The sequence below is a fragment of the Lepus europaeus genome, chromosome 16 (genome assembly GCF_033115175.1).
Source record: "Lepus europaeus isolate LE1 chromosome 16, mLepTim1.pri, whole genome shotgun sequence".
In the NCBI taxonomy this organism is placed as follows: domain Eukaryota; kingdom Metazoa; phylum Chordata; class Mammalia; order Lagomorpha; family Leporidae; genus Lepus; species Lepus europaeus.
In genome coordinates, this window is record NC_084842.1 from 20965643 (window position 1) to 20990488 (window position 24846).

The 24846-nt window shown below is 40.4% G+C and overlaps 1 protein-coding gene across 1 annotated transcript; it reads right to left on the reverse strand.

Annotated features, from left to right (window-relative positions):
* Window positions 1-223: 223 nt before the first annotated feature.
* On the reverse strand, window positions 224-24407 carry FGL1 (fibrinogen like 1). The gene is made up of 8 exons (XM_062212702.1): window positions 24317-24407; window positions 20003-20079; window positions 18032-18212; window positions 10143-10302; window positions 9806-9903; window positions 5382-5470; window positions 5021-5208; window positions 224-565 (listed from the first exon to the last, which is right to left on the reverse strand). The coding sequence occupies exons 2-8, from the start codon at window positions 20060-20062 to the stop codon at window positions 406-408; spliced, it is 936 nt and encodes a 311-aa protein (XP_062068686.1). The 5' UTR covers window positions 20063-20079; window positions 24317-24407; the 3' UTR covers window positions 224-405.
* Between the last annotated feature and the right edge of the window lie 439 nt (window positions 24408-24846).

Consider the following 24846-nt stretch of genomic DNA (forward strand, 5'->3'; position numbering starts at 1 on the left):
GCTGCATTGGAAGTGGAGCAGCTGGGACTTGAACCAGCATCCATACGGGATGCCCGCACTGCAGGCAGAGGCTTAACCTTCTACACCACAGTGCCAGCCTCAAGTGTTTAATTTATTATGCATTTATGCTTATGTTACTATCCTAATTCATGATATCTATTTTATGCTTTTCCTTTTTTGCCTAACAGCTCTTATAGCCCTTCACACAGAGGAGTTCAGTAAATATTAACATAATCTATGTTTATTGAGTATTACATATTTATTGTACTGAAAGTATGTAAAAGCAAATAAGGATGCAAAGTAGCACACACGATTGACATCATCACCCTATATATTCAAAATAGCTATTCTTTAAACCATTTCAAATCAAGATGCATAGCAGAAATGAGATCCAACCAGGGAGGATTAAACAGTATTTGGAATAAAATCAGTTGGCCTAATTTTCATAACCACAGATTTCAAAGAATACCACCATCCATGCCAGGTAAACCAGACCACCCCACTGTCCGTTTCAGCCGTGTAGGGACCTCTGTGGTATAAGCCATTCAGGTTTGCAGAGTGACACCTAGTGGTATAAAAAAAAGAAAACAGAAAAATCAGGCCAGAACTACATCCTGCAGAAAACCTTCATCTTGCTAGCAAGTGATAAAGGCATTTTAACTATGGCTTCAGTCAGTTTTGGGGTACGTGATTACCAGCTTCCAAAAATACAGATATTTCTACAATGGATGGGTTATTTTACCTGGTAAGTTTTAGCAACATAACAAATCCAAGCATATAGGGGCCACTGTTGTGGCACAGCGGGTTAAACAACTGCAATGCTGACATCTCATAAAAGCGCAGTTTGGATTCCAGGTTGGTCCACTTCTGATCCAGCTCCCTGCTAATGTGCCTGGGAAAGCAGCAGAGGATGGTCCAAGTGCTTGGGCCTCTGCCACCACATGGGAGACCTGGATGAAGCTCCTGGCTTCAGCATAGCCCAGCACTGGTTGCCGAGACAATTTAGTGAGTGAACCAGTGGATGAAAGAGATTCTCTCTCTCTCTCTCTCTCTCTCTCTCTCTCTCCCTCTCCCTCTCCCTTTCTCTCTGCCTTTCAAGTAAATAAATAAATCTATCCCCAAAAAACCCAAGGATACAACCAAGGCCATTTATGGTATATTGAAAAAATAAGCATTTTGGTTCTGAATAGACTTGAAATGAAAAGCAAACAAAATCACAGTTTTGCAGCCGATAGCCCTGCACCCTCCTGACTTAAGGCAGTGGGAACCTCCTACTCAGCAAGAGCAACATGGGTTACCCACATAAGGTGTGGGGCAAGGTGCTGCATTGTGGCTTCCCCAGGTAATTTGTACTTGCATTTTCATCACTCTGCTACCAAGACTGGATTGTCATAATTCAAACTGTCTTCTTCCCTCTAAATCACTACCATATCAATTATTTTAATCTCAAGGGTAAGCAAACAAAACCTCAATTGCCATTTAAAGTTTTCCCAGACATCAACCGAAGATAATCTGTTGTCTGAGTGGCTGAGTTAATGTTTTACATATATTGTACTCATCCAGTTAAGTTGGTTAGATAGTTAAAAGTTTTTGCAAATGTCCCTCTTCCTCCTTTGGAATCTGTAAATTTGTCATTGTTATGTATAAATTCCATTTAAGACTATGTGATCATTTTTTGTGTTGTTATGTTAATTACCATGTATTTTTATATATGATATATAACCAGTGAAAATATATTCAGATATTAGGATATTAGGAGACAATTCCCATTGGAATATTTCTGAGATCTATGAAAAGAGCCCAAGTTATTGAATAAAAAAAAGAATATAATTTACCCATAAAAGAAAAGTTGCTGGCTTGGGTCACTTTCCAGCTTTTTTTCTAAGATTTACTTATGTATTTGAAAGACTGAGTAACAGAGAGGGGAAGAGACAGAGAGAAAGATCTTCCATCAGTTGGACAATTTCCCAGATGCCCTCAACAACCAGGACTGGGCCACGCCAAAGCCAGGAGCAAGAAACTCTATGTAGGTCTGCTACATGGGTAGCAGGAACTCAAACACCTGTGTTCACCAGCTGCCTTCCCAGGAGCATTAGCAGGGAGTCAGATGGAAAGCAGAACAACCAGGACTAAAACCTATGCTCCAATATGGGATGTGAGTGTCCCAGTTGGCAGCTCAACCCACCATACCACAACAGCAGTCTCATCAGAAATTTGTTTTTATTGATCACCCCAGCAGTCCCCAAAATCTAAATGGATGTATTAACTGAAATGGTTCATGCTAAAACTGCATTAGGAGTCTTCTATGTTTTTAAAACAGTATAAACAGTAATGTAAAAAAAGAAAATACTGTAACTTGAACCCCCAGAATACATATTTTGGCATTATCTTTGTCTATGTAGAGACATCTGCTATGTCTATTTTTCTAGTCGGTCTGTGATTCGAAGCCTGTTAGAAAACTGACTCTATGGTCAACCTCTTAGCTATTCTGAGATCAATTTTTCTGACATCCTTTAGTTTCTGAACAGCCTGGACTTGACACTAGGTTGGTGGGCATCTGGGGTCCCAGTGAGGAGGAAGTGGCCGTGAACACTCACATGAGATGCTATGCCAACTGTGATTGGCTTGTTCTGTGCAAACATCTTTTGTCACAGTGGTGGGTTAATTACGAAGTGCCAACATTTCGTGTAAAGTTGAAGGACTATGTGACAGGGGAAAAAAGAATAAGAAGGAAGAAAGAATGACAGAGAGAAACGAGAATAGCAGCAGTGTTAGGGAAGCAGCGCCAAGTTTCTCCCACCATCTACTACCTAGCTTTTCTCATTTTCCAATTGTGGCAGCTTTATCCTCTCCTTTGTCTCCAGTGACAATGAAACCTCCTTAGGTGTCTCCAGCTACTGAATTGCCTTCTTTGTTCTTCCTGAACTCATATCTTTAATTGATTTACTTGTCTGCATTAACATGTGTGGCAACGGTCTACATAATGTAGGTGTTTTATATATAGAAAGTGGGAGACATAGACAGTCACATACACACACACACACACACAGAGGGAGGGAAGGTAGGAGAAAGAGAAAGATATAGAGAGGGCCAGCACTGTGGAGCAGTAAGTTAATCCTCTGCCTGTGGCACCAGCATCCCATATGGCCGCCAGTTCTAATCTCAGCTGCTCCTCTCTCTGCAACTCTCTGCTATGGCCTGGGAAAGCAGTGGAGGATAGCCCAAGTGCTTGAGCCCCTGCACCTGCCTGGGAGACCTGGAGGAAGCTCCTGGCTCCTGGCTTCGGATCAGCCCAGATCTGGCCATTGTAGCCATCTGGGGAGTGAACCAGCAGATGGAGGACCTTTTTCTCTCTCCCTCCTCACACTGTCTGTAATTCTACCTGTCAAATAAATAAATTAAAAATCTTAAAAAAAGAGAGAGAGAGAGATCTATTAGTTAGTTCACACCTCAAATGGCCTCAACAGCTAGGGCTGGGCCAGGCCAAAGCCATAAGCCAGAAGCCATAACTCTATCTGTGTTTCCCATGCGAGTGGCAGAACCAGTACTTCAGCTATCATCTGCTACTTCCCTGTGTTAACAGGGAGCTGCTTCAGAAGCAGAGGTGCCAGGACTCAAATGGGCATTCCAATTTGCATGGTCTTCAAAATGCTCATGGAAAATATTTACTCTTAAAAACACTATGCTTGGTTTTCAATTTCTTTTTTATACAAAAATAAATGCATATTTTAAAGAGATGTATTTATTGAGGCCGGCGCTGTGGCATAGCAGTTGAAGCTGCTGCCTGTGGTGCTGATACCCTTTTTGGGCGGCGGTTCAAGTCCCAGATGCTCCACTTCCAATCCAGCTCTCTGCTGTGGCCTGGGAAAGCAGTAGAAGATGGCCCAAGTCCTTGGGCCCCTGCACCCATGTAGGAGACCTGGAAGAAGCTCCTGGCTCTGGCTTCGGATCAGTGCAGCTTTGGCCATTGTGGCCATCTGGGAAGTAAACCAGTGGATTGAAGACTGCTCCCTCTGTCTCTGCCTCTCTGTAACTCTGCCTTTTGAATAAGGCAGAGTTTTTTTGTTTTTTGTGTTTTTTTTTGACAGGCAGAGTGGACAGTGAGAGAGAGACAGAGAGAAAGGTCTTCCTTTTTGCCATTGGTTCACCCTCCAATGGCCGCCGTGGCCGGCACGCTGCGGCCAGCGCACCACGCTGATCTGAAGGCAGGAGCCAGGTGCTTCTCCTGGTCTCCCATGGGGTGCAGGGCCCAAGCACTTGGGCCATCCTCCACTGCACTCCCGGGCCACAGCAGAGAGCTGGCCTGGAAGAGGGGCAACCGGGACAGAATCTGGCACCCCGACCAGAACTAGAACCCGGTGTGCCGGCGCCGCAAGGTGGAGGATTAACCTATTGAGCTGCGGTGCCAGCCAGAATTTTTTTGCAACAGAGAGAAAAAGAAGAGGGATAGAAAGAGTGACAGAATGATCTTCCATCCGCTGGTCTCCCACCTAAGTGGCAGGGACCCAAGCATTTGAGCCACCAACTGCTGCCTTTGCAGGCACATTAACAAGAAGCTGTGTAGGAAGCAGAGTAGCCAGGACTCGCACCAGCACTCCCACATGGGAGGCCAGTGTCACAAGTGTGTCACTAAGTGGTGACTTAGTCTGCTGTACCACAATTCCGGTCCTTAAATGTATCTTTCAATTCCATTTTCATGAACTTTTTAAAGTCCCCTCATGTGTGTACTCTATTTCCTTGTGTTATTTGTGGCCTTTTCTTTATAAGTCATCTATAATTCAGTTTGTAAATCATCTTTGTGGTAATTTGATTTATTTACATGGTGTATCTTTTAAACCTCACTAATGTATGCAATGACCGAATCCTCAAAAATACTTCATTGCTGAAGAAGTCTCATAAGGGTGATTACCTAATAATACTAGTATTACAGATGCAGCCAGCATTACCTCATATATCATAATTAATGCCCACAGTGAGATAATATCAATGCCATTACGATTACACTCATAAATCATCAAACCTGTTAAACCACCAGCCAGACTGATCTTCTTCTGCACAGTTCCCTTTGTAGTTGTCGTTATCTCTGTCCCACGTGCTGAATTTCATTCTTTGGTGACTAGCCCACCACTCCACCTCAGGGTGAAATTTCCCTGCAAGGGAGTCTCCAGCTGTTCCCGAATATGTTCCAAAGTGCAACTCATAGGAACTCTAAAAAAAAAGCAGACAAATTCCACTATCAGTAGCCACCATGTAAAAAACATGCTTATGTAATAAGCCAAAGAACCAGCCCTTTTGTGTAGTTTTACTTCCACTAACTTCAGTGTCACATTGTATATGGTGAGAGTTAGTCCAGGGCATTACTTAGGTGAAAATCTTTGTACCTTTTCATCTCCAACTTTGAAATTTTTATATTGTGCATAACGACTGTTTTTTTCAAAATCTTCAAGGTCAATTTTCAAAGTGTAGTCTCCTGAAAAAAGCAAGCACAACAAGAAACTAGTTTTTAAAATGTGTAACATGACCTTCACTAATGAGGTTTAAAAATAATTCACAGGTCTATTTTACTGTTACCACTTACTTCTGCCAAGATTCAACCTTCAAAGAATAAACAGGGAGTCCACTATGTCTACAACATGTACATTTCACTGTATTTTACTTGAAAAAGTTGAAGGACACAATATTAAAACAAAAAAATCCTACTAGTCCTGCCATGGGTAAAAAGTGCAATTTTCTTGGCCAAAAACACAACCAAAACTAAGTCTCGTGACTTAGTTAATATATTAAGAAATATAACAATGATAGCAAAGAAGTTTAACAGTTTATCTCTTTTTCTTAATTTCAGTAGGAATGTCAATCTTAAAAATGCATAATGACTGTTCGTAGCATCCTGTAACTCTGATGGCCAGGCTACTAGGTTTTTATGATGTAGATGCAGTTGCCTGCATATGCATGCCCTTGGTTGTTTTTCCTGGTACTGTAAGAGACCTGTCAGCAAACCCTTTAAGGACGATTCGAGGAAGAAATATGAATCCCAGTTGTTATCTGCAAACTTTCCTTTGATCCTGGCTCACAAGATTAAGAGAATTGTTAGTATGTAACTTGATAGAATGGAAGTCACTGTAACAGGTATTTTAATGACTATAAAATAAAAATTCTAGGTGATAGGAGAGCAGTATCTAAAAAATTGACTGAGGGGCCAGCACTGTGGCATAGCAGGTAAAGCCGCCACCTGCAGTGCCAGCATCCCATATGGGCGCCAGTTTGAGTCTTGGCTGCTCTACTTCAGATCCAGCTCACTGCTGTGACCTGGGAAAGCAGTGGAGGATGGCCCAAGTGTTTGGGCCCCTGCACCCATGTGGGAGACCTGGAAGAAGATCCTGGCTCCTGGCTTCGGATCAACGCAGCTCCAGCCATTGTGGCCATTTGAGGAGTTAACTGGAAAATGGAGGACCTCTCTCTCTCTCTCTCTTTCTCTTCTCTGCCTCTCTGTAGTTCTGCCTTTCAAATAAACAAATAATTTTTAAAAAATGACTGAAATAGTTGCTGTCTTCACATAATTTCTGTTCTTTTCCATGAACAAAGCAAGTGGACCATGAGAAGTCAGAAATCTATTACATTATGTATGGTTTCTCATCCTGCTTTGATAAATATTAGGATACTCCTAAAAGTTAATTGAAAATGGAATTAAAAGATGTTTACTTTGGGGGCTGGCACCGTGGCTCACTTGGTTAATCCTCCACCTGTGGCACCAGCATCCCATATGGGCGCCGGGTTCTAGTCCCAGCTGCTCCTCTTCCAGTCCAGCTCTCTGCTGTGGCCCGGGAGGGCAGTGGAGGATGGCCCAAGTGCTTGGGCCCCTGCACCCGCATGGGAGACCAGGAAGAAGCACCTGGCTTGTGGCCATTTTGGGGGTGAACCAATGGAAGGAAGTCCTTTCTCTTTCTGTCTCTCTCACGGTCTAACTCTATCTGTCAAATAAAAAAAAAAATGTTTACTTTGGTACAAAATTTTCAAAGTCATATGTATTGGGGGCTCTTTCAAAAGTCTGGAAATTGTGTACTACAAAAAGCTATGTATCAATTGTGAAAAAATGTTTCACCAAAATAAACATGTTTTTAATATAAAGTTTTATTTATTTATTTATCTGAAATGCAGAGTGATAGAGAGTGGTAAAAGAGAGATCTTCTGTCTACTGGTTCACTTCCCAAATGCCTGCAAAATTCTGGCTGGGTCAGGCTGAAGCCAGGAGCCTAAAACTCCAACTGGGTCTCCCAGTGAGTTGCAGGGACCCAAGCACTTGGGCTATCATCTGCTGCCCCCCAGGGATGCATTGGTAGGGAGCTGGATGGAAGTAGAATAGCCAGGACTCCAATATGGGGTGAGGGAATCCAAGTGGTGGCTTAGCCCACCGTGCCACAATGCCCAACATTAAACTTACCTTTTAATTCCATTTTCCCACACGCCTTTTGAAGGTTTGTGGAATAGCATAAGGACTTCTGAGGCCAGTTTGTAATTTAGAGACTCAGATTTCTTGGGGTTCCCAAACATGGAGTCCCAGGAAGAGAAAACCATAGGACCCCATCATTCTAGCCGCATCTAGGCTCAGCTTTCTTTTTTCATCCTCGTCTCCATCACGCACAGCCAAGGGCCTATGGACACCTCAAGTTGCACATCCAAGCTCTCTCCATACCCACACTCAAAGCCGTTCCTTAGCGTCCTCTTGGACTCACAGGTGCACATATCAACAACACTGGAGGACCAAGAAGAGGCCTGAACAGTGCCTGAAAACAAGCCCAAGGCCATTTAAGCAGTGATTTCCGGATTCCCTACTTCTGGACGAAGTTTAGGAAGGAGTGTGGGCTGCTGTTGGGTTTGTGTCTTTGGCCACATGACTCCTCACCCCATGGAATTCTCTAAAGGCAGGAAAGTCAATTGAGCCAAGACTGGAAATTGAGTTGGAATAGTAAGATAAGTCTAGGCTAACTTTCTTAAAAGTTCTGTGTGATGAGACAGGGATACAAAGTCATGATCATTTTTAAAAATGCCATCTAAATATCACCTTGGTCAATAATTACAAATATTTTGAATTACACATCATTTCTAAATTAATTTTATTGCAAACATTCCCAGTGAAACTTTATGGAATGAAGACAAAAGCATTTTCAGAGGCAATTTCACTGGCTTTAAGTGTTCTCCTAATTAAAAAGTATAGAGACAAAGGCACTGTCTTTCATGTGGAATGACGTGCATGTAGTTGTGAGGCCTGGAACTGAGAAGGACATTTTTGCTTCCATGAGAACAGCTAGCCTGAACACTAATCAAAATATAAGGAGGGGGCAGCACTGTGGCATAGTGGGTTAAAGAACATGGGAAATAGAAGCTTGGAAATTTGATCACACTAATGATTTTTTAGGATTTTTGAATTCTGGTAAAGATGGGAAGATAAAAATACACAGAGATGCTCCTCAAATGATGATTAGGTTATATCCAAAAAACTTACCATGAATTTAAAATATTAATTAAAAATACATTTAATACACCTAACCCACCAAACACCACACCTTAGCAATACAGCATACTGTGGGGTATCAGCTGTTTCCCCTGTGATGTTGGATGCTGGATGCTGCCCCACATCATGAAAGAGTATTGAAGTGCTTCGCACTAGCCTTGAAGATCAAAAATCCCAAATTTGAAGTACAGTTTTTCTGGACCTATATTGCTGTTGCAACATCAAAAAGTTAAAAGAGTTGTTAAATCCAACTATCATAAGTCAGGAGCATCTGTATGGGGAGAATTATACAAATGTCTGCAATTTACTTTGAAATACAAATTTAAAAAGATGGATCAATGGGTGGGTAGAGTAAGGAGCATTGGGTAGACGTGATGGAAGTGTTGTAGTTACATACTAATGTAGAATCTAGGTGGTATGTTGAAACTCTTTCAACTTTGCCATATCTTTGAGACATTTTTAAAATAAAAAATGAGGGTACGGAAATAAGGACATTTAGAGTATTATGGTATTTTATTCCAAGAATAGCCCCAATTTCCCAAGTATTCACCTCTCCCTTTTGCAAGGTGACTTCATAACGCCTCCTGTTTATTTCCCTTCTTGAATCTGAGCTGGTCCTCTGACTCGCTTTCAAAAACAGAAGGTCAGTGACTGTGGGCTACTTCTGAGGCTCAGGCTCAGCGGATTCATGTGCACCCATGTTCCTTCTTGGAATAATGTTTCTGTTGCAAGAGTAAGTCCAGACTAGCCAGCCAGAAGATGGGAGACTGTGTGGAGCACAGCTGTATCATCTAATCTAAGGCCAGCCTAGGAAAGCCAACTCCGGCTGACCAGGATGCTGACTGAAGACCCATGAGCAAGTCCAGCCAAGATCAGCAGAGCCCAGCTCTGATCCACAAAGCCAGCCTGCCAGCTAGCATGTAGATTTATGAGGAACAGTAAGTTGCTATTTTTAAGCAACCAAGTTTTAAAGTGGCAAGCTATTCATATTATTATAGCAATAGATAATTGATAGAGTACAGATAATTTTCAGGCATTGAAAAAAATGAATATTTGTAACATTACTTTTTTCCAGCAGTAGAAAATATATATCAGAAAACAATCCCGCCCCCAGTCTAGTTCTAATTTCTTTCGTCTATTCCTAGTTTTAAGCAGCTGCATTTTGCCAGGGGGATTATTGCTCAATCTGCAAATTATACCAGTTACTGAATTAGTTCCATTTCTATGATTTAGTGGAAATCCCTTTTGTGTTGTTTTATTGCATTTCAAATGAATTTGACATCAGATCAACCTTACCTTGTATGGTCAATAAGTGAATATTTTTATTACCCAGCCAATATTCACCATTTTTTTGGACAAAATTTCCAAAGCCATTTTCATAGTCATTCCAGGCTCTAAAAAAGGAAAGTGAAAGCTGATTTTAGCAAAATCCAAGTGGGTATATGAGGTACTCAAGATGCCCCCCCATGTCCACCTCCAATGTTATCTTGATCAGTTAATTCACTTTCAGTATTATTATTTAGAGAGAGTGAAATTCTGTCTTATTAATAGACTTCAGGCCTGATGAAAGGGCTTAATTTATCATTCTCACACTTGCTAACCCAAATCAATCAATAAGTCATAATTAGCACACCTGTTAAAGTTCACACTGCCATCAGATCGCCTCTGAATTACTGTCCAGCCTCCTCCATCAGACATATCACAATAAACAGAGAATTCTGCTGGGCTCTGGATAGGCTTGATTTTATAAAACCCACTGCGCTTATATCCATCATTGAAAACCTCTGAACAATCTGTTTGCAAAACAAAGTAATAATATGTTTGTTATGTGGCTATTTTTTAAAGGAAGCCTTTGAATGAGATTACTCAGTACCAGTGGAGACAGATAAATGCAACGTGTAGATTATTAGCTTTTAAAACTGTATCTTTTTTACCTTCCAGGGGTTGTTAGAAAATTATTTCCTGATTTAATTATTATCTGGCTTCATATTATGATGGAAAAAAACAAGTGAACTAAGGATTGGTTTTCCATTTATAAATTTTGTAAAAAAACAAAAAAAATACTAATTACATGTACTCAGTTAATTACAGTATATTTAAGTGGAACATATAGCTTTATTAAGTAACATAATGGAACATATTTTTCCTATGGAGCTAAAATGAAAGTAGAAATAGAACGCCAAGCAAATAATTTGAGTTATCTTGACTCAGAACATTATGGATCATTCTGAACATTTTGAAATGAGCCACAAATAGTAATCTTGTTAGGTTCTTACAACCTCCCAGTCTCACAGATTTTTTACTAATGCACTGGAATTTTTAATGATCCATACATTCTCAGATGATTTTGCTAAAACCTACAAGGCTTTACTATTCCTTTCATCCTTGCATTCTTTTGGTCATGGTGTTTCTTTGATCATTGAAGCAAACAGAGCTACCAATCTGTCATTAAAAACTAATATTTGTGTCTCAGGTCACTTTAAGGTGGGACAAATTAATATCCATGGAATCTCGCATGGGCTGAACTGCAGAGAACGTATCACGCATACACTTCTCTAGTGTTCAGATACCCAGGAAGCTGACGCAGTGAGACCACCATAAAGAGGCATTATTAAGAATAACCAGCCACTGATGTTTGAATAAAAAAAAGTAACATTGACAGCTTTCAGACTGTATCCTTATCATTTTGTTAATTGCCTTTAAAGATTTTATTTATTTATTTACTTGAGAGGTAGAGTTACACAGAGAGAAAGGGAGAGACAGAAAGAGAGGTCTTCCATCTACTGGTTTACTCCCCAAATGTCTGCGATGGCTAGAGCTGGGCAGGAGCTTCTTCCAGGTCTCCCACGCGGGTGCAGGGCTCCAGGACTTGGGCCATTTTCCACTGCTTTCCCGGGCCATCAGCAAAGAGTTGAATCGGAAGAGGAGTAGCAGGGACTAGAATTGGTGCCCATATGGGATGCCAGTGTGCTGCAGGCTGGGGCTTTTACTCCACCACAGGGCAGAATTTGTTGTTAAGCATATTTTAAACTTCTGTCTTTATCTTCATTGTTTTAATGTCAAATAGTTTACAATATCTTTGTTTTGTCACAGATAAAATATGCATACATTGGGGTGGGTGTTTGGCATGGTAAGAATCTACTTGGGACACCCACATCCCGTGTTTGAGTGTCTGAGTTTGAGCACCAGCTCTGCTCCCTATTCTAGCTTCCTGCTAATGGACACCCTGGGAGGCAGCAGGTGATGGCTCAGATACCTGTGCCCCTGACATCCACCTGCGAGAGAGAGTTCCAGCCTCCTGGTTTCAGCCTGGCTAAGCCCTGGCTGATGTGGTCATTTGGGGAGTGAACTAGTGGGTGGTAGCTCTGTTTCTCTAATAATAATATATACTATTAGTAGTATGCTATTAATATTCACTATATATTAATATGCTATTAATATTCACTATATATTAATAGCATACGTTAAGGGAATTATTTACTGATATGTAATTATTTTATTATCATTAAGTATTTAGTATTATTAAGTATAATAATTAAATATTAATTATTATAAATTAGTGTACTATGAAATTGGTTGGATAGGCTATTGGGATCAGGAAAGGAAAAAAAATAAGAACCTTCACTATTTATAAAGATCTCATGGGGTCGGCAGCAATCATATGCTACTGCTTTGGTAAGATGTTATATGTGAGATGATTTAGGCTTTATTCATCTATTTATTTTCAAGATTGAGAAACACAAGTGTTCTTTATACATGCTGGATTACATTTTTAAAAATCCTGAGCTGGTAATTAAGCAAAAAGAGTCAATGGCAAAATGATAACACAAAATTAGTTCAATGTTGTTAAAAAGCTTACATCCTGTGGTCAAGTATACCAAACACACTTGTCATTAGAGTAAGCAGATTTTAACCCCATCAGAAAAGGAGTTCTTGACATAACATTTAATCTTCTACCAAAGACCTGAATAGTAAAGACTCACAAAGTTCAAACTATTTTTTAGGCAAACATGGAGATGATTAGCTATAAGGTTTGCCAGTGGAAAGCTTTTTAAATATAAAGATTTCTGCCAGCATTATCTATTTGTTTTTATTTCGTGCTGTGAATTTATTTGTTTTCTTGTTTTTGCTTTTGTGATTTTCCTGTACTCCAGGAGAAACTGCTAAATAATTTGTCTAAAGTTTGCAGCTACCAGAATGGGCAGCTGGACGTCTTGAGGGTCTATACCTTAGACATTACTCATGCTGAATAGCCTCTTGCAAAACTGGGTCTCCTGCAGAGGGGGACATGGTGGAGCCTTTGTCCTGTTGGCCAGGCAGATGTGATTGTCCCCAATTCACATGAGTTCAATAACCCTTTAATTCATAGTTCAACAGCACCCAGATGCTTTTAAAAGATACAGTTTAATTATATGGTACGTAAAAATCATGTGATTTGCTGTGCATTGTTTACAAAAATTGCTTGATTGTAGTAATTAGAGGTTACCTACCCTGAAATGAATCGGATGAATTAGCAAATAATTCATTTAGTAATAACATAGTAATTTATAAATGAAAACATAGAAATACATATTTTTACAGATTTTTTTAAATTTAAGGACACCAAAACCAAATTTTGATGTCAGCAAATTCTTATGTTTCTTATACATGATAGACTATGTATGTTGTTATATTTTTAGTGAAATTCATATATTTTCTTAAGTGTGTGTCCTTGGCAGTTTATTTGCCTAGATGCTGAGAAATGAAGTACAAGTGAACTGTATTTATATTTCATATTTTGCTCCTCCTTTCTCTTTTATCATGGTTGCATCATATAAAGGATCTTTAAAAAGTTAATTGAAAATGCATATTGTGAAAAAACAATGCACATATTTTTTAAAAATTTTGAACAAAAATAAACAGTTTTAATTTAATTTTCCATGCACTTTTTGAAGCTCACTTTTTTTTATTTATTTATTTATTTGACATGCAGAGTTAGAGAAAAAGATCTTCCTTCCGTTGGTTCACTCCCCAAGTGGCTGCTACACCAATCTGAAGCCAGGAGCCCGGTGCTTCCTCCTGGTCTCCCATGCGGGTGCAGGGCCTAAGCACTTGGGCCATCCTCCACTGCACTCCTGGGCCACAGCAGAGAGCTGGACTGGAAGAGGAGCAACCGGGACAGAATCCGGTGCCCCGACCGGGACTAGAACCCAGTGTGCTGGTGCCGCAGGTGGAGGATTAGCCAAGTGAGCTGCGGCGCCGGCTTGAAGCTCACTTTTATATGAAGGATGTTAAGTATGAATCTATTGACTTCTGGGTTTTTTTTTTCTTGGCCACCACAACTAGAAACAGTCATCTAGAATGTCTATCATCTATCTTATTATAACACACACACACACACACACACTGATTTGTCTGGACCCTCTCTGTATGTTTCTTCTACTAACTCCTAATTCCTACTTGCATAGTTAGTTCCACTCTGAATTTGGCATTTTAATTTCCTGGTAACTGCTGTCTTGACTTATTTCTTGGAGACCTCTAGTTTCCCCAGGTCTTCTCCCCAGCATTCACACACAGGGACTAGATTGTTAGCTCTTAAGTCTCAGTCTCCCTATCACAGACTGCATAGTTCCAGTGACAAATATCTGATTACCTGTCTCCTGCCATTGTCTGATCCTTGAGTCTGTGTTCATACCTGATTAGAGTGTGTTGGAATAGATACCCTGAGTCTTGAGCTTGACTTGGAATTGGAATAATGGTATTCCATTTATAGTCATCAGTTCCTTGCTCTTGATACCTGTTTTGTGTCAACTTGTTGTCTTCCTCCCAAGGTGTCAAATAACTGTCTCATCAGATCCCACAAGTGTGTTTAAAGTGTTTGCCTTTCTCTCACCTGATCTGTTCCACCAATTAAAAATATGTACTTCTGTTCACATTGATTGTATGTCAGTTACCATGTTGTGTCCTGAACATATACAGAGAAACTAGACAGGTTAGGGGGGGGGGGGCAGGGAGAATGGGACAATTAGGCATGCAGTGACAATACTCCATGGTGAGTGCTAAGGTACAATGTATGCTTTTGGAGTGTGTGGAGGAGGTACCTCATTCAGACTTCAGGATCAGGAAAAAATTCCTGAATGGAGGAATAGGTAAGCTGGGATTTAAAGAATGAATGATAGAGGAAGGGGCAGAATTGAGAAGATGTTGCAGATAGAAAAAAGGCAAGAAAAGTCCCTTCTCAGAAGGGAAGGATGCTGTTGAGAAACTGAGACACACGTAGAGTGCCTGGAATGTAACATGCCAAAGTGAAGCAGGACAACACCTGATGTCCAGATTCTGCTTCTGCTATGGACTTCTATTACACCTTTGAAGATATGTGTGTGTGTATGTATGTATTCCTCCTCTCTATGGTTGACCAATAGCTCTGCAGCCTTCCCCTTCAGTCCACGATAAACACCATTCTACTGTGTGCTTCTGTGAATTCAACCTTTTCAGATGCCACATTTACGTGACATCAGATGGTATTTGTCTTTCTGTGGTGGCTTATTCCACTTAACAGAATGTCTTCCAGTTTATTCATATTGTAAATAGGATTTCTTTATTTTTAATGGCTGAAATAGTATTCCATACTATATTTTCCTTATCTATTCATCCATGATGGACACTTACATTGATTCTATATCTTAGCCATTGTGAATAGTACTACAAAGAGCACAGAGTGCAGGTGTCTCCAGCATTCTGATTTCATTTCTCTTTATATCCTGAAGTGGGATTGCTGGATAACTGATGGCCCGGCCATATACTTCCTTTCCCATACCTATGCTGTCTCCACAAAGCCAATACACTCCTAACACCAGGGGTCTCTCTGCAATGGTAGTCCTCTCCATTAATGAACACTTTCAATCCTTTGTTGTTCCTCTTTGAGTGCTTGTGATCCAGGGGTGGCGTCATCCCTACAAAGGCCCTTCTTCATACTTTCCCTGTATTCTCTCTGCCCATGTCTCTTACCACCCCTGCTTTCATTTTTTTCCCAGCTTTGATAATAGACTTGGGGGTTTGATTGCTGCATCCTCTGGTCTCTGCTTCCCCAGCCCTAGCCCCTTTTCCCAGTCAACTCAGTGAGCTCCTACCTGGCAATATATGTCTTACTGACATTTTCCAGTCTCATGGTTTTAGAATTTTTTTTCAAGGATATTCTTATAATGAATATAGGCTTGAATGATAGAAATAGTGTCTCCCTCTGTAGCAGACAGCAGGTTTGTTTGCTGTCCATCATAATATCAATAACAGCTTCCTCTGGGGCAAAAGTTGGGCGGTTGTAAAATACTATCATTTCCTGAGCTTAGAGTTCCTCAGCTATGACATAGTTCACTGCTTGCACATTTTCCACCTGGGCCATTTCCATTCTGTCCTCTGAGTAGTGGGAGCCAAAAAACATTGATGCAGACACAAAACTCATTCATGCCTCTCACCCAGGAAGCACGTATCTTCTGATGGGGTCCAACCAAGTCAACACGTTAGGCGGCCAATGGAATAAAATTGACTCTTCGCTGTTCTTGATCAGCATCACTATTTCAGGAGGTCACTAGATGATTCCAATGAGTAGCAGTGCCTAAGAAACATGGTCTCTCAGGAATCCAGACTGATTCTGCTTCCTGGGCCTTCTTTTATGGTCTTCCTAGTAATCTTCACTATCAAACAGGGTAAAAACACTCAGCATCTCTGCCTTTTTTTCATAGCTGTCTACTTTGATGCCTTGCCCTTTGAGTCAGACTGCTTCTGCTCAGCCCTGCACGTAGACATGTTAGCCATCAGAGGCATTCTGGTTGCAGCTTGTGGATTCTGCAAACAAGCCCTTACTGGAAGCTTGCCTCCCACAGAGAAGATAAGGAGGCATGCAATGATTGTTTTATTAAGGATTTACAGGAGCAGTTTGACCAGGCCCCTGTGCACAAAGTCATGTAACCAAGGACAGAGACCCTTGCTGGCACTCGGCCATCTGCAGCAGTCTATCACCTCTTGATCTCCCACTTCCTCTTTCCTGCCCCCTTGTACTTAAAAAAAAAAAGGCCTATTACCAGGCATGGGCAAACTGGCTTCTTTAGTGGGAGAAATGAGCCATGTTCTTGGTCTACCAGAACAAAAGGGTCCAGTACCCCTTTTTTCTGTGCTGCAACACACCACCATTGAGTTCTGGGGTTTTTCACGTGGTGGATAGATGAGCTTGGACTCCATAACTATTGTAGTTTTCTTCAGTTCTGATTCATCTTTCCTTGTCCTCTGAGACTTCTTCAGACAGTCCCCTTGCTTCCCAAGCCATTTCTATCTGAATGGTGCCTGGTTCTTTGTTCCATGTCCCATCCACACCCTCTACCCATCCCCACTACCACAGGCCAGAGGGCCTGGCCTCCTTCTGATCTCCAAAGTGGGGACTGTATGGCAGCAGTTGGACTCCAGGAATAAAGCATAATAGATAAAGATGCTATCAACAGAGGGTCAGCAGCCGAGAGCAAAGGGACCATTTTATTGAAGCACAAGTTCTAAGGTTTTATAATGCTCCTATTGTACACTAGTGAGTTTATGGATGTTTTAATTCCCAGAAGCTGGTCATCTCTTTGGGTCCTCTGCAGTCTTTCAATTATAGTCAAATGTACTTCTCAATGTATTTTTTCTTATCTTGCTGACCCTGTTTCTGTTATTGCCTTGCTTTCATTCAGAAATATGAAGATGCACTATGTCCTAGGCACTCTGATAATCCACAGGGAGGTAAAGAGTATTAAATGGCCCGGACCTTGCAAAGTGCCCAGTTAATTGACCAAGACAGACCCAGGAACAGATAAATTATAATACATGGTAGTGATGCTAGAGTAGACATATGAACAGAGTGCTCTGGACAGCATTGTCTGTTTCTGACAGCCATTGGCTTTACTTTCAAAAAATTACTTTTACTTCTGGAAAAAGTCAAATGAACACTTTCCCATAGTGAATATGTGCAGTGATCTGTATAACATGTTGACAGTTTAAGACCTCTTAGTTTCTGGGGGGAAGCACTGGCCTAATCAAATGTAAAATTACCAAAATATAAAATACGCACATTAAAACTACTCCTTTCTCCTGTTTAATAATTCTGGTCCTTTTCCCCTTCCTGCTCTTTCATTCTTATCTGCCACCCCAAGACACATCAGGATTTCAGAAAGAAAAGCCGCATCAGAAGAAAAGATTTGCAAATAGAGTTCAAACATGAAACTTCACAATTATAAGCTGCTATTTGTAAGCTATTTTAACAATCTATTGTCTTGATTTCTTGTTGAACTATAGACAATCTCAGATATTTAGTCTTATGTTAAATATTCCCTGAGGAGGTAACAGAGAAAAAGAGTAAAATGTGGAAGAAGGCATTGAACACTGATTAAATGCTCCATGTTGCTTGTCACTGAGATAGGAAATGCTCCTTAGCAAGACCTGAAGTGAACAAATTACTAGCACCATCATTGCACACGGGTGTGTAAGTTACTGACACTGTTAAGAAGAGTCACGTCTGACCTGCATATTGCCTCTTGCCTCCAAGGTCAATGACACTATTCTCCTCTCCTTTGTCAAGGAATTGGACTTCCTTCTCTAGCAAAAGCTGTGCAATTTTCACCTGTTGCTGTTTGACCCGGGTCTCAAGCAGGTACACCTGGGCTCTGAGCCGCGCCTCTTCTTGGGAGCAGTTGTCCAGAGGCTGCAAAGAAATGAATACCTCATTTTTGTGGAAAATAAGTGCTGCTATTAATTAGAATAAATCACTGATCCAATTTTGTCTCTAATTCCCATATTAGAATAACATTCCAACCAGAAAGTAGTTTGAAAAATTCTAATACTGTTTGAAGAATAAAAATTTACAATGCTTAAGCACCTGAACTCAATAAATAAAATAACAAAATAATCAGAATGACTATATTAAAAGCTTTATCACTTGTTTTTCATTTTATCCTCGTAACAACTCATTGAGGCAGGAATGGGCTGAGTTCTGGTGAGAAGGCTTCCTCGTGGATACCCTGCAGACATGAGAAGTTGGGATCCAAATCCAGATCAAAGATCATGCTCTCAACCTCTTCATAGTGTGCTTTTTAAACTGGGGAGTTGGGCAGGCATTTGGCGCAGTGTAAGATACTGCTTGGGATACCCAGGTACCATATTTGAGTACTGGCTCTGCTTCCTGATGATACATACTCTGAGAGGCAGAAGGTGATATTTCAAGTACTTGGGTCTTTGCCATCCACTTGGGAGACCTGGATTGAATTCCTGGCTCCTGGTTCCAGCCTGATCCAGATCTAACTGTTGCAGGTTTTTAGGGAGTGAAAGAGCATATGGAAGATTTCACTGTCTGTCTCTGTCTTTCTCTCTCTTTTTCAAATAAACACAAACAAATAAATAAAATTTATAAATAAAGAATTTGAAGGGCCAGTGCTGTAGCATCGTAGGCTAAGCCTCCTATGCCGGCATCCCATATTGGCGCCGGTCCAAGTCCTAGCTGCTCCTCTTCTGATCCAGCTCTCTGCTGTGGCCTGGGAAAGCAGTGGAAGGTGGCCCAAGTGCTTGGGCCCCTGAACGCACGTGGGAGACCTGGAAAAGCTCCCTGCTCCTGGCTTCGGATGGGCCCAGCTTCAACCATTGTGGCCATTTGGGAGTGAATCAGCTAATGGAAGACCTTTCTCTCTGTCTCTCCCTCTCTCTCTCTAACTCTACTTCTCAAATAAATAAATCTATTTTAAAAAGAAAGAAAGAAAGAGTAAAATGCTTCACAGAAGTTAATTGTGTCATTGGTATTTTGACTCCAAAATAAATGAGGTTTTTGAGTGACCTTTGATTATAAACATTTTAAAAATATAATCTCATTGGGATAATGTGACGATGAACAGTATCCTTGTTAGGGATGCTAACTTAAACCCTCACCTCCCCAGGTATTTTGTTCATTTTCCTGTTGTTGGAAATTCTACTGAACTCACTTTAACTTTTTTGTTTACACATTATTCTTCCCACAGATACTTCAGATTGGTCCAGGTAAGTCTTTTACCTTCTCTTAAAAGACAAATAACCCAGGAATGTTGTAAATGAAAGGGTTTATAAGCGTCTTTGTAATGTGGCATCTGACTGAACAGAGCAGAGCTCGCTAAAGAAAATTTGACAGGTGAATTGGATTCTGAGGACTAGAAACCTCATCAGGGCTCTTGGGTACTCAATTCTGGGACAGCTGCTACGACTAATGAAAAGGGGGCACAAGGTCATTTTTTTTAACTCTTTTTTTCATTTTTACTTTGATATCTCTATTTGTGGCTTATGTCATGTTCTTCTCCAGCAAAAATGAATGCTTACTCCTGAGAAATTACAAATTTTAATTTGTAATTGCATTGCACTGCCTTTGTACAGGTTATTTTCTAAAGCAGTCATTCAATTACAGTCAGATAATAATAGAAAACCCAGATCAAAGCAGGCATTTAAATTCCACAATAGTTTTTACAATAAGCTTACCCAGCTTTCGCCATCCATTACTAGAGCGGTGACAATAATGAAAACGAGCATCTTAGCCATTTTCTCCACTGAAAGAACTGCAAGAACAAAAAGCATGCGTTAACTTATCACCTTGAATTTTTCATGAGAGCAGAGTTGGGTTCAGACTAGGCAGCTCCAGGAGGTCAGATGCAGCTCCAGGCTGGGCCCAGTCTAAGAGTCACTGGGGAAATCCTTACTTTCCCAGCCTTCAGCTGCACAAAATGGTATCTTAAATAGAACTAAATACGTCTGATCACAGGAAAAGAGAGGAGGCGCTTTGGCTGTTGTAGTGGTCCCGATAGCTGATCTGCTTGTATGATCATGTGGAAAACATAGTCTCTGTCAGCAGCAATACCAGGCCTATGGTTTGGCTGAGTCATTTTTAGCTGTTTGACCTCAGGCAACTCACTAAAGTACTCCTGATCTGTAAAGTGGACACAGTAATTCCTACCTTCCCCTGGCAGATGTGCTAAATTAATAATAACTCATTTTATATCTGGATGGCATTTCATTTTTAAAAGAACAAAAAGAAAGTTATAACAAGTAAGAAGTGATTTATACTGTTATTCCCAAAGTCTTACGTGTAGTCAAGCAACCAATATATGATGTTAAGGCCGGTGCCGTGGCTTAACAGGCTAATCCTCCACCTTGCGGTGCCGGCACAACGGGTTCTAGTTCCGGTTGGGGTGCTGGATTCTTTCCCAGTTGCCCCTCTTCCAGGCCAGCTCTCTGCTATGGCCCGGGAAGGCAGTGGAGGATGGCCCAAGTCCTTGGGCCCTGCACCCGCATGGGAGACCAGGAGAAGCACCTGGCTCCTGGCTTCGGATCAGCACAATGCGCTGACCGCAGCGGCCGTTGGAGGGTGAACCAATGGCAAAAAGGAAGACCTTTCTCTTTGTCTCTCTCTCTCACTACCCACTCTGCCTGTCAAAAAAAAAAAAATATATATATATGATGTTAAGACCTGCTTAAAGTTGTGAAGGAAGGAATGTGTATTTTGGCACAGTGGGTTAAGCTGTCATTGGGATGCCCACAACCAATATTTGAAAGCCTGTTGGAGCGCTGGGTCCTCCACTTCCCCATGCCTCCGAGGCCTAGAGGATGGCCTGAGTGTTTGACTTTCTGCCACCCATATTGGAGATCCAGACAGAGTTCTTGGTCCTAGCTTCAGCGTGGCCTACCCCTGGCTGGAGTGAATAATTGGGGAATGAAACAGCAGATGGAAGATGTCTCTGTCTCTCTCCCTTACTCTTTCAAATAAATAAATAAATAAATAAATCTTTTTTTAAAGTTGTGGAGGACAGTTTTCACTTTTTGAGATTGTTAATTTTTTTAAAAAAGTTTTATTTATTTATTTGAGAGGTAGAGTTACAATGAGAGGGAGAGACAGAGAGAAAGGTCTCCCATCCACTGGCTCACTCCCCAAGTGGCCACAATGGCCAGAGCTGTGCTGATTTGAAGCCAGGAGCCAGGTGCTTCTTCCAGATCTCCAATGTGGGTGCAGGGCCCACGCACTTGGGGCATCTTCTACTGCTTTCCCAGGCCATAGCAGAGAGCTGGATGGGAAGTGGAACAGCCAGGACTAGAACTGGCGCCCATGTGGGATGCTGGTGCCACAGACGGAGAATTAACTCACTGTGCCATGGTACCAGCCTCTTTGAGATTATTTTAAAATCAATCTTGGATTAATGAATCTTGATCAAAACTTTGCTAATCTTTAAAATAGCTTCTGTGTACTACCATAATTGTGAGTTTTCCTAATTTAAAAGCTAGGAAGCCTAGAAGGACATAGAGGCCACAAGACACAGCCTTGTCCAGTGAACATAACTCTGTCCCTCAACGTGGCTGTGACTTACTTGCTTGCTCCCAGAGCACACCCTCCTCCAAAAGGACTTCACATTTATGAGGCTGGAGAGGAGAAAGGGACAACTGCACAGAGCAATCCTAGGGGACAGCAGGCAGAGGCCACGGGCACTATCAGTTTCAGTACTATGCTAGGTGCTGTGGAAGAAGAAAGTGGTTGCCCCAGCAAGGTAACAGTTTTGGAGAAAAAAATAAAAGTAAATATTAATACAGAAATTTAATACAGTATAAGTGAAGTATGCATGAAGCCATACATAATTAAATATAAAACTAAACTACCCAGTCAACGCCTCAAGGCAGAATTACTTCCTCTTCTATGATACCACAATACTACATCTGCAGACCAACACAGCATTGATTCACTCAACAAATATTGTGTACCTACTGTGTCCAGGTTATTACCTGTATTAATTGTTGTGTCCCCAGCATTTCACTCATTGTGCTGGGACAGACTTTGGTCCTATGGTTAAAACCCTTGCATCTCATATTGGAGGGCCTGGGTTTGAGTCCCAGCTCTGCTCTCAATCCCAGCTTCCTGCTAATGTAGGTTTAGAGACACAGCAGGTGATATCTCATGTAGTTGGGTCCCTGTCACCCACCTGGGGGACCTGGATTGAGTTCTGGTCTGGCCTGTGTCAGCTGTTGGGAGAATCTGGGGGAGTAAATTAGTGAGTGGGAGTTCTCTGCCTCTCAAATAAATGCAGCTTTTAAAAAGAAATTTGTTATGGTGACAAAAATAAAAGTTTCATTGTTGTCTCTATAGAAATTATTCCCCAGGTGGTAAAAATTTTTCTCAGAAGGTAAAATGTTATTTCCTTGCTATAAAACTAATCTTTATTAACATTCCTTCCCCTGTTTATCCAGGTCAATGGGAAAATTTTTGAATTTTTGAAAAATGTTTGAAAATAAGTGTTAGGTTGGCAACTTCTAGTTGGATTGAAACATGAGTTTGTCTTTTCTTCTCACAAAACCTTATTAGAAAAGGTGACAAGACAATGCAAAAGATACCTATTGACAAAATCAAAGCCAATGGGATGGAGAAAACACCAGGTGTATGGTAAAATTGTATTTATTGCTTTAAGAAATCTGCTTTGAAACTCTGGTCTCAGGGGCTGGTGTTGTGGCGAGACAGGTAAAGCTACTGCCTGTGCTGTAGGCATCATATATGGGCATTACTTTGTGTCCTGGTTGCTCCATTTCTGATCCAGCTCCTGCATGGGAAAACAGTGGACAATGGCCCAAGTGTTTGGGCTCAAGCCACCCATGTGGAAGACTTGGACAAAGCTCATGGCTTCACCCTGGCCCAGCACTGGCTATTGTGGCCATCTGGGGAGTAAACTAGTGGATCGAAGATTTCTCTCTTTCCCCCTCTCTCTGTAACTCTTGCTAAATAAATAAATAAATGTAAAATAAAAAAAAAACAAAGAAAAGAAAATCTGGTCTGTATCATTCTAGTAAACCATTATTTGTTCTGTAAATCTGGCCTACAGGAAAGTTGTATCAAATCCTCCTGTTGCTTACTCTGTAATTAGTTGTATTTCTTTTATAATGCTTGCTTTAGATTTTTTCAGATCTTTTAATTATTACCAACATTAAAATTAGTTCTAAATGACTATTTTTTGATGGACTATATTATTTGATATACATTACTTTAAAATTACAAAGTTTAATCTCCTCCCCACTCAAATTTTTTAAATTAGCTAATTACACTATGTTAAGCTTAAAGGCAAGAATATTGTGTGAAAATGAAAAGTTCTGCAGCTAATATGCAACTTTTAAAAACACAATTACAAAAGTATATTAGTAGCATGTGAAATTTCAAAAATAGTATGTTCTAAATAAGCTACATTAAAAGAATAGGAGATAAAGTAATTTTTAAAAGAAGAGAAAAATCACTAAATATGAGTTTACTTTGAGTTATTGAAGGAAGTATGTTTACTAAGTTAGAGTTCACAAATGGACTATAACCCTAATGTAAGACAGTTGGTTAAAATTTACCCATAAGCACAGTTTAAAGGCTCCTTTTAGGCTACTACCTTCCAATTTTTTACTTTTTATGAAAGTGGAAAATAATTGTATCTTTTTTACTTATCTAAAGAATTAATATTCAATGAAAGCCTTAAAAAAGCAAAATATGTTATAATTCTAAATAGTAAAAGAAAAGCATTTCTAAAGTTTTTAATTCTGGAGTGAAAATAAATGGACTACTTTATATGGAAATTGTAAGTCCTAGCACTTACATAAAACTTATATCCGATTTATTTAAAACATAAAGGGAATGAAAAGTAGATATAATTCTAAATCTCTTATCCAAGTTGCAAAAACAGCCTCCCCCAAAAGCCAATGATTATTTCTTTAGCAATCATATCTTTGAAATAAATTAGCATTATTAAAATCTTATCAGAATTGCAGAGACATTAAATAACTTGCCTGAAGTCAGAGGTGAGTCAGAGATACAGCTCAGGTCCAGTCCAGCTGCTCTGCCACCCAGAATCCTCTAACTGGGCTCAGAACTTGTAATAATTTCTCCATCATTTGATTAGAAATGGGGCAATGTTGATTCTGGCTTTAATCCAGTAACAAACATAAGAGAAAATCAGCTTAACTGGAAGGAAAACTTAAGAGAAAAAAAGGAAATTCAAGGACAAATCCCAACACTCTGATATTTTCTTTCTTCCCTCCCCCCATTTGTATGAGTTTTTATGAAAGATTCATTGATACAACTTTATAAAGATATAACTTTTTAAAACTACCACAATTGAGTTCATTTAGAAAATTCTCATACTTTAACTTCAGTAATGCTCAGTTGAAGATTACATAAAACCAAAGTTGAGCTGAAGCTTTGCTTTGTAGATAGAAGAGGTAATAAAATTTTATCTATAAGGATATGAATTAAACTGTAATTTCAACCATAATATGGGAAAAAGCCAAATTTTTCTCAGTAATAGAAACGTGGCAGG